The 10,813-nt window shown below is 46.7% G+C and overlaps 1 protein-coding gene across 1 annotated transcript in view; it reads left to right on the top strand.

The window, feature by feature from the left end:
* Positions 1 to 4,515: 4,515 nt before the first annotated feature.
* Positions 4,516 to 10,813, top strand: part of lad1 (ladinin) — an 85,565-nt gene continuing 79,267 nt past the window's right edge. Inside the window, exons 1-3 of the mRNA XM_031794924.1 lie at positions 4,516 to 4,706; positions 6,837 to 7,031; positions 7,156 to 7,456. Of these exons, the coding sequence (XP_031650784.1) occupies positions 4,669 to 4,706; positions 6,837 to 7,031; positions 7,156 to 7,456 (534 nt within the window). The 5' untranslated portion in view covers positions 4,516 to 4,668. The remainder of the gene's footprint in view (positions 4,707 to 6,836; positions 7,032 to 7,155; positions 7,457 to 10,813) is intronic.

Genomic DNA, 10,813 nt, shown 5'->3' with positions numbered 1-10,813 from the left:
GGATTACAGACCTCTGCCTGGCCTGAGCCTGCCTGCCATAATCCCCAACTAATAGCAACCCATAGAAACTAGTAGCAACCCATAGCAACTCATAGCAACCCATAGAAACACATAGAAACTAATAGCAACCCATAGAAACTCATAGCAACTCATATCAACCCATAGCAACTCATAGCAACCCATAGAAACTCCTAAAAAGTCATAGCACCTCTATCTTTTTTTCCTCTCTCTGTATGACCCCTCCTGTCTCAGCCTCCAGTACTTATGCTGCAGTAGTTTATGTGTCGGGGGGCTAGGGTCAGTTTGTTATATCTGGAGTACTTCTCCTGTCCTATTCGGTGTCCTGTGTGAATCTAAGTGTGCGTTCTCTAATTCTCTCCTTCTCTTTCTTTCTCTCTCTCGGACGACCTGAGCCCTAGGACCATGCCCCAGTACTGCCTGACATGATGACTCCTTGCTGTCCCCAGTCCACCTGGCCGTGCTGCTGCTCCAGTTTCATCTGACCTGAGCCCTAGGACCATGCCCCAGGACTACCTGACATGATGACTCCTTGCTGTCCCCAGTCCACCTGACTGTGCTGCTGCTCCAGTTTCAACTGTTCTGCCTTATTATTATTCGACCATGCTGGTAATTTTGAACATCTTGGCCATGTTCTGTTTAAATCTCCACCCGGCACAGCCAGAAGAGGACTGGCCACCCCACATAGCCTGGTTCCTCTCTAGGTTTCTTCCTAGGTTTTGGCCTTTCTAGGGAGTTTTTCCTAGCCACTGTGCTTCTACACCTGCATTGCTTGCTGTTTGGGGTTTTAGGCTGGGTTTCTGTACAGCACTTTGAGATATCAGCTGATGTACGAAGGGCTATATAAATACATTTGATTTGATTTTATTTGATATGTGTTTCACCTATGAAATCAAATTAGCATAATTAAAACATCCCCATAAAAATCTGTCAGTTTAAGCTAGAGATCTCTCTCTCTCTCTGTGTGTGTGTGTGTGTGTGTGTGTGTGTGTGTGTGTGTGTGTGTGTGTGTGTGTGTGTGTGTGTGTGTGTGTGTGTGTGTGTGTGTGTGTGTGTGTGTGTGTGTGTGTGTGTGCTCGCAGGTCTTCTATCAAATCTAATCTAAGTAAATAGTCAAATGACAATCAAACAATGACGTCATGCACACAGTTCATATCGGTCTATTGATAGTCAAGTTGTATGCTTTAAGGCAGTTAAATGCCGTTATGATCTCTGTGTGTTTTACATGACTGTAAAGCACTTCTCTAGAGAACACTAAAACACTAGAACACTAACCCCCGAGGAAATCGAATTAGCATAATCAAATATACCCATAAAAATCCAGGATTTTTAAATATCTACTTACAAACAGGTCTCACAAGACTCGTCTGAGAGACTGCTTTGTGCCAAAAATAAGGGCTTGAAAACATGTACAAAAAATAAATAATTACCTGTGTTGTCTGTCTGTTGCCAGTTCGTCTTGTTTGTTTAAGCCTACCAGCATTTTGTGTCTCAGCTCCTGATTTTTCCAGTTTCTCTTTTCTCATCCTCCTGGGTTTTGAACGTTGCCTGTCCTGACCCTGTACCTGACCACTCTGCCTGTCCCTGACCCTGACCCTGAGCCTACCTGACCACTCTGCCGGTCCCTGACCCTGTACCTGACCACTCTGCCGGTCCCTGACCCTGAGCCTACCTGACCACTCTGCCTGTACTAACCCTGTACCTGACCACTCGGCCTGTCCCTGACCCTATCTGGAGTACTTCTCCTGTCCTATCCGGTGTCCTGTGTGAATTGAAGTATGCTCTCTCTAATTCTCTCTCTTTTTCTCTCTCTCTCGCAGGACCTGAGCCCTAGGACCATGCCTCAGGACTACCTGGCATGATGACTCCTTGCTGTCCCCAGTCCACCTGGCTGTGCTGCTGCTCCAGTTACAACTGTTCTGCCTGTGATTATTGTTATTTGACCATGCTGGTCATTTATGAACATTTGGACATCTTGGCCATGTTCTGTTATAATCTCCACCCGGCACAGCCAGAAGAGGACAGGCCACCCCACATAGCCTGGTTCCTCTCTAGGTTTCTTCCTAGGTTTTGGCCTTTCTAGGGAGTTTTTCCTAGCCACTGTGCTTCTACACCCGCATTGCTTGCTGTTTGGGGTTTTAGGCTGGGTTTCTGTACAGCACTTTGAGATATCAGCTGATGTACGAAGGGCTATATAAATACATTTGATTTGATTTGCCTGACCACTCTGCCTGTCCCTGACCCTGCCTGACGACTCTGCCTGTCCCTGAGCCTACCTGCCTGACCACTGCCTGTCCCTGACCCTGCCTGCCTGACCACAGTCTGTCCCTGACCCTGCCTGCCTGAGCACTCTGCCTGTCCTTGACCCTGAGCCTGCCTGCCTGACCACTCTGCCTGTCCCTGACCCTGCCTGCCTGACCACTCTGCCTGTCCCTGACCCTGAGCCTGCCTGCCTGACCACTCTGCCTGTCCCTGACCCTGAGCCTGCCTGCTGTCCTGTACCTTTGCTCCACCTCTGGATTACCAACCTCTGCCTGACCTGAGCCTGCCTGCTGTCCTCCCCAACTAATACCAATCCATAGAAACTCATAGAAACTCATAGCAATGCATACCATTGCAACCCATAGCAACACACCCATAGAAACTCATAGCAACTCATATCAACCCATAGAAACTCATATCAACCCATAGAAACCCATAGCAACCCATAGAAACCCATAGCAACCCATAGCAACTCATAGCAACACACCCATAGAAACTCCTAAAAAGTCATAGCACCTCTCTTTTTTTCTCTCTCTGTATATGTGTTTCCCCTACGAAATTTAATTAGCATAATTAAAACATCCCCATAAAAATCTGTCAGTTTAGGCGAGAGATCTCTCTCTCTCTCTGTGTGTCTGTGTGTCTGTCTGTATGTGTGTGTGTGTGTGTGTGTGTGTGTGTGTGTGTGTGTGTGTGTGTGTGTGTGTGTGTGTGTGTGTGTGTGTGTGTGTGTGTGTGTGTGTGTGTGTGTGTGTGTGTGTGTGTGTTGTGTGTGTGTGTGTGTGTGTGTGTGTGTGTGTGTGTGTGTGTGTGTGTGTGTGTGTGTGTGTGTGTGTGTGTGTGTGTGTGTGTGTGTGTGTGTGTGTGTGTGTGTGTGTGTGTGTGTGTGTGTGTGTGTGTGTGTGTGTGTGTGTGTGTGTGTGTGTGTGTGTGTGTGTGTGTGTGTGTGTGTGTGTGTGTGTGTGTGTGTGTGTGCTCGCAGGTCTTCTATCAAATCGAATCTAAGTAAATAGTCAAATGACAATCAAACAATGACGTCATGCACACAGTTCATATCGGTCTATTGAAAGTCAAGTTGTATGCTTTAAGGCAGTTAAATGCCGTTATGATCTCTGTGTGTTTTACATGACTGTAAAGCACTTCTCTAGAGAACACTAAAACACTAGAACACTAACCCCCGAGGAAATCGAATTAGCATAATCAAATATACCCATAAAAATCCATCAGTTTAAGCTAGAGATATCTACTTACAAACAGGTCACAAGACTCGTCTGAGAGACTGCTTTGTGCCAAAAATAAATGAAAAAAAAATATATATATAGTTTAGTAGTACCCCCATCTTAGACAGAGCTTAGACTCTTATCAGTTCAAGGACTCTGACTCTCTTCCTGTAGCTTTCCCACTCATCTTTTCTGATGCAAATAGCCTTTGGTGTGTGTGTGTGTGTGTGTGTGTGTGTGTGTGTGTGTGTGTGTGTGTGTGTGTGTGTGTGTGTGTGTGTGTGTGTGTGTGTGTGTGTGTGTGTGCGTGTGTCTCTTGCTCTCTGTAGGTTTAAGGTTCGTGTTTGTGTCTGTGTGGTCCTTTGTTAGAAATAGGAGGAAGAGTGCTGACGAATTACATAATCACACTGAAGACACACACACACGGTTGTAGGTAAGATTGTTATGAGTAAAGTCCAGTACACTTGTCTGTCTTTAGGTGAAGGTGTGGTCTTATACAGATCTGTAGAACAAACACACACGGTTGTAGGTAAGATTGCTATGAGTAAAGTCCAGTATACTTGTCTGTCTTTAGGTGAAGGTGTGGTCTTATACAGATCTGTAGAACAAACACACATATACACACACACACACACATACACACACACATACACACACAGGCCTTTAGAACAAACAGTGACTCAGTCACACTGAAAGACTCTGTACAGTTCAGCATTATTAAATACATCAAAGATGTTCCTGACTGTACCTGGTCTTTGCCTTCTTCAGCTCACTAACAGTAGTATAGGTAACCCTATCCCTAACAGTAGGACAGGCTGCATGCAGGGCACAACTGGAGAAGTAGAAAGATGAAGTATATTAGACAAACTGAATGCCCTTATATCTCTCTGTTGGGTGTTCCTGTCTATATTCACCTGACCTACAGCTATTAGAAGGGAACTGCCTTCATAACTATATATGGACAAGATCCAAAACATTACCACCCTCTGTCCCTCTCTCTCTCCCAGGTAGTTAGTTAGGTCATGTGATCTAGCAGGGTAAAGGTGGACTATAATTCCGTTCCGCTGACTGATTCGACTCTGACAGCCACTCAGCAAAGTGCCTCAGACGCTTTACCCGACTAAATTTCCTCCCAGCCGGCCTCAACTTGACTGGGACCCCAGCTGCCATGTCCATCATCCGGAAGAACTGGTCGGCTCTGTCCCGGTAAGAGCTGGTTTACACCTGATGTTCACCAGATGTATATGCGTGTTGTTTTGCCGGTTGTCCCACATTTTCCGTACTTTAAATATATGTGCTTTACTTTGTAACTAGCTGAAAGCTAGTTGGAGTCAATGTGTATCACCGCCTGGTAAAGAAATGTGAAAACATTGAACGCATGCAAGTACACAGAACGCACCGCAGCCTAGTGCGGTGCCCCCAATGTAGCGTGTTGGACTGCTCTATTGACAATGAATGACTTCCACCAGAACGCATCGCAGCCTATTGCGGTACCCCCAATGTAGCGTGTTGGACTGCTCTATTGACAATGAATGACTTCCACCAGAACGCACCGCAGCCTAGTGCGGTGCCCCCAATGTAGCGTGTTGGACTGCTCTATTGACAATGAATGACTTCCACCAGAACACAAAGAGTTTGATGTGTCTGGTGGGCATGAGGCTTTAGTTTGTGGTGACTTTCTGTCAGGATTGTAACGATAACCGATACACTAATAGATACCTGTTTTCGCTGTGAATCATACATCAATGATGATTTAGATGGGTAGAACAGAATGTTGTTTGTTTTTGTAAATAGTGAATGGTCTTCCGAGGTTTGTGACTGCTGTCGTTGATCATGATATTGATAAGGAAAGTGAAAGCTGATCAGATGACGGATTGGATTGAGGTGGATGTTGTGTGGGTCCTGTGATGTTGCTGTTGTTAACCCCCTAAAGTCAGTCGAAGCTAAAGATATCTGGATGAGATCCGTCTCAATCCACTGCATCCACCCATGTCGTGCTTCTGCATCTGCGATGAAAGGTGATGGCGCTAGAGCAGTGTCTGACCCTCATAGGCTTCGTGGGACTCGTCTGAAGTCGGTATAGCCGATCTACCAACTTCTGTCTGTAGCGTCCCAACAGTTTGGGATACATACTAATAACCCTAAAACCTAAATGGAAAGGTGAGACTCTCACAAACACTGTACATGGTGGTTGTTTTGCTCTAAGATGCCCACAGGCCCCACAATACTTTTATTTTTTTATTTAACCAGGCAAGTCAGTTAAGAACAAATTCTTATTTTCGATGACGGCCTGGGAACAGTGGGTTAACTGCCTGTTCAGGGGCAGAACGACAGATTTGTACCTTGTCAGCTCGGGGATTTGAACTTGCAACCTTCCGGTTACTAGTCCAACACTCTAACAACTAGGCTACCCTGCCGCCCTAGGGTAGCCTGTCTGAAGGTCCCCTAGTAGCAGTTGAAAAAATGAGTGGAAGTACAGTATATATGGTGACCCGACATGTAAAAATAATTATAGTGTTGATGTGTCTTATATCTCTCAGATATAGGACAGACACTTCAGAACAAACTTCCCTTCCATTGTTTGCTATCTGATGTTCCATGTAGTGAATCTGTTATTCAATGCGTTTTGTATGGGCTAATAGTAGAAAGGCCAAATCATCAAATTGTTTTTCTTTGATACTTCTAGGGGTCTTAAAATTGTAAATCAAATAGCAAAATTATCCTTGGTATGACCTTCTTAAAACAATTCCATATAGTTTTTTTAGACCCCTGTCTGAGTACCATCTCAGACAGCATGTCACACAGAGTACCATCTCAGACAGCATGTCACACAGAGTACCATCTCAGACAGCATGTCACACAGAGTACCATCTCAGACAGCATGTCACACAGAGTACCATCTTAGACAGCATGTCACAGAGAGTACCATCTTAGACAGCATGTCACAGAGTACCATCTCAGACAGCATGTCACACAGAGTACCATCTCAGACAGCATGTCACACAGAGTACCATCTTAGACAGCATGTCACACAGAGTACCATCTCAGACAGCATGTCACACAGAGTACCATCTTAGACAGCATGTCACACAGAGTACCATCTCAGACAGCATGTCACACAGAGTACCATCTTAGACAGCATGTCACACAGAGCGCACCCTACAAAGAGAGTTGTTGTCCCTAACCCTGTCATCAGCTGTTCATACTACTGCATCTTCATGCAGATGATTTATGAAGCATGTTGTGGTTATAAAGCCTTATTTAAATCTAATGAGAACCTCAAAAGTCCCTGTAGTAGCCTAGGTCACTAGTGTTAAACTGTGTGGGTCTGTGTAGGCTTGCCCGCCAGTGGACAGTGGAGGATGAAGAGGAAGTGGAAAGGGAGAGGAGGAGGAAGGAGAGGAGCTATAGCAGCACTGACCCCGACAATGACCTTTCACCTGGAAACGACCTTTCACCTGGAAACGACCTTTCTCCCCGACACACCCCCGGAAACCAACCCACCAATGACAATGCTCCAAGCATCACCAGGTCAGAGGTCAAACACCTGTTATCACACGCTCACACACAGGCACACACACACACACACTTCACAGTTCACTTCTCTGTAGAGATACTAGGGAGAACAGCAATTCATTATTTGTGTGTATTACAGCGCCGAGATGCTCCAGCTGGACTTTGAGGAGATGCTCAGTGTTCGAGACGAGAGGAGGAGGAACAGACACATAGAGACTCTCAGACGACAGAAAGGAGAGGAGGAGGAGAGAGATGGAGGGGAGGAGGGGAGAGAGGGAGGGGAGGAGGGGAGAGTGGAGCTATTGGGTGATATGGAGGAAGGGGGGAGACAGACACCTCCAATAGACACCCCCATCCAACCTTCACCCTCAACCCCACCCTCATCCATATCTTCACCCATACCCTCAACCCCTACACCTACCAACCCCTTAGAAAGACAGGTGAGAGGGAAGGAGGGCTCTATTTTGATGTGTGTGTTTGTGTGCATGAGTGAGTGTGTCAGTAAGGACAGAGAATGTGTTTGTGTGTGTGAGTGCGCACGTGTGTTTGTGTGTGTTAGTAAGGACAGAGGGTGTGAGTGTGTGTGAGTAAGGACAGAGAGTGTGTGTGTGATGTTAAAGACATTGTTAGTACTGTATGCAATGTATAACCTAGTGTTAACCCTAACCCCTACCATACAGGGTGTGTACCTAGTGTTGACTCTAACCCTAACCCCTACCATACAGGGTGTGTACCTAGTGTTGACCCTAACCCTTACTCCTACCATACAGGGTGTGTACCTAGTGTTGACTCTAACCCTAACCCCTACCATACAGGGTGTGTACCTAGTGTTAACTCTAACCCTAACCCCTACCATACAGGGTGTGTACCTAGTGTTAACCCTAACCCCTACCATACAGGGTGTGTACCTAGTGTTAACCCTAACCCCTACCATACAGGGTGTGTACCTAGTGTTGACCCTAACCCTAACCCCTACCATACAGGGTGTGTACCTAGTGTTGACTCTAACCCCTACCATACAGGGTGTGTACCTAGTGTTGACCCTAACCCTAACCCCTACCATACAGGGTGTACCTAGTGTTAACTCTAACCCCTACCATACAGGGTGTGTACCTAGTGTTGACTCTAACCCTAACCCCTACCATACAGGGTGTGTACCTAGTGTTAACTCTAACCCTAACCCCTACCATACAGGGTGTGTACCTAGTGTTGACCCTAACCCCAACCATACAGGGTGTGTACCTAGTGTTGACCCTAACCCTAACCCCTACCATACAGGGTGTGTACCTAGTGTTGACTCTAACCCCTACCATACAGGGTGTGTACCTAGTGTTGACTCTAACCCCTACCATACAGGGTGTGTACCTAGTGTTAACTCTAACCCCTACCATACAGGGTGTGTACCTAGTGTTGACCCTAACCCCTACCATACAGGGTGTGTACCTAGTGTTAACTCTAACCCTAACCCCTACCATACAGGGTGTGTACCTAGTGTTAACTCTAACCCCTACCATACAGGGTGTGTACCTAGTGTTGACCCTAACCCTAACCCCTACCATGCAGGGTGTGTACCTAGTGTTGACTCTAACCCTAACCCCTACCATACAGGGTGTGTACCTAGTGTTGACTCTGACCCTAACCCCTACCATACAGGGTGTGTACCTAGTGTTGACTCTAAACACTACCATACAGGGTGTTTACCTAGTGTTAACTCTAACCCTAACCCCTACCATACAGAGTGTATACCTAGTGTTGACCCTAACCCCTACCATACAGGGTGTGTACCTAGTGTTGACTCTAACCCTAACCCCTACCATACAGGGTGTGTACCTAGTGTTGACCCTAACCCCTACCATACAGGGTGTGTACCTAGTGTTGACTCTAACCCTAACCCCTACCATACAGGGTGTGTACCTAGTGTTGACCCTAACCCCTACCATACAGGGTGTGTACCTAGTGTTAACTCTAACCCCTACCATACAGGGTGTGTACCTAGTGTTGACCCTAACCCCTACCATACAGGGTGTGTACCTAGTGTTAACTCTAACCCTAACCCCTACCATACAGGGTGTGTACCTAGTGTTAACTCTAACCCCTACCATACAGGGTGTGTACCTAGTGTTGACCCTAACCCTAACCCCTACCATGCAGGGTGTGTACCTAGTGTTGACTCTAACCCTAACCCCTACCATACAGGGTGTGTACCTAGTGTTGACCCTAACCCCTAACCCCTACCATACAGGGTGTGTACCTAGTGTTAACTCTAACCCTAACCCCTACCATACAGAGTGTATACCTAGTGTTGACCCTAACCCCTACCATACAGGGTGTGTACCTAGTGTTGACTCTAACCCTAACCCCTACCATACAGGGTGTGTACCTAGTGTTGACCCTAACCCCTACCATACAGGGTGTGTACCTAGTGTTGACTCTAACCCTAACCCCTACCATACAGGGTGTGTACCTAGTGTTGACCCTAACCCCTACCATACAGGGTGTGTACCTAGTGTTGACCCTAACCCTAACCCCTACCATACAGGGTGTGTACCTAGTGTTGACTCTAACCCCTACCATACAGGGCGTGTACCTAGTGTTGACTCTAACCCTAACCCCTACCATACAGGGTGTGTACCTAGTGTTAACTCTAACCCTAACCCCTACCATACAGGGTGTGTACCTAGTGTTGACACTAACCCTAACCCCTACCATACAGGGTGTGTACCTAGTGTTGACCCTAACCTTAACCCCTACCATACAGGGTGTGTACCTAGTGTTGACTCTAACCCTAACCCCTACCATACAGGGTGTGTACCTAGTGTTGACTCTAACCCTAACCCCTACCATACAGGGTGTGTACCTAGTGTTGACCCTAACCCTGACTCTAACCCTAACCCCTACCATACAGGGTGTGTACCTAGTGTTAACTCTAACCCTAACCCCTACCATACAGGGTGTTTACCTAGTGTTGACCCTAACCCTAACCCCTACCATACAGGGTGTGTACCTAGTGTTGACCCTAACCCTAACCCCTACCATTCAGGGTGTGTACCTAGTGTTGACTCTAACCCCTACCATACAGGGTGTGTACCTAGTGTTAACTCTAACCCCTACCATACAGGGTTTGTACCTAGTGTTAACCCTAACCCCTACCATGCAGGGTGTGTACCTAGTGTTGACTCTAACCCTAACCCCTCCCATACAGGGTGTGTACCTAGTGTTAACTCTAACCCTAACCCCTACCATACAGGGTGTGTACCTAGTGCTAACTCTAACCCCTACCATACAGGGTGTGTACCTAGTGCTAACTCTAATCCTAACCCCTACCATACAGGGTGTGTACCTAGTGTTAACCCTAACCCCTACCATGCAGGGTGTGTACCTAGCGTTGACTCTAACCCTAACCCCTACCATACAGGGTGTGTACCTAGTGTTGACTCTAACCCTAACCCCTACCATACAGGGTGTGTACCTAGTGTTAACTCTAACCCTAACCCCTACTATACAGGGTGTGTACCTAGTGTTGACCCTAACCCTAACCCCTACCATACAGGGTGTGTACCTAGTGTTAACTCTAACCCTGATTCTAACCCTAACCCCTACCATACAGGGTGTGTACCTAGTGTTAACCCTAACCCCTAACATACAGGGTGTGTACCTAGTGTTGACTCTAACCATATTCCCTACCATACAGGGTGTGCACCTAGGTTTAACTCTAACCCTAACCCCTACCATACAGGGTGTGTACCTAGTGTTAACCCTAACCCCTACCATGCAGGGTGTGTACCTAGTGTTGACTC

The sequence above is a fragment of the Oncorhynchus kisutch genome, linkage group LG17 (assembly GCF_002021735.2).
Source record: "Oncorhynchus kisutch isolate 150728-3 linkage group LG17, Okis_V2, whole genome shotgun sequence".
NCBI lineage: Eukaryota > Metazoa > Chordata > Actinopteri > Salmoniformes > Salmonidae > Oncorhynchus > Oncorhynchus kisutch.
This window is presented reverse-complemented; position numbering and strand designations above follow the sequence as displayed.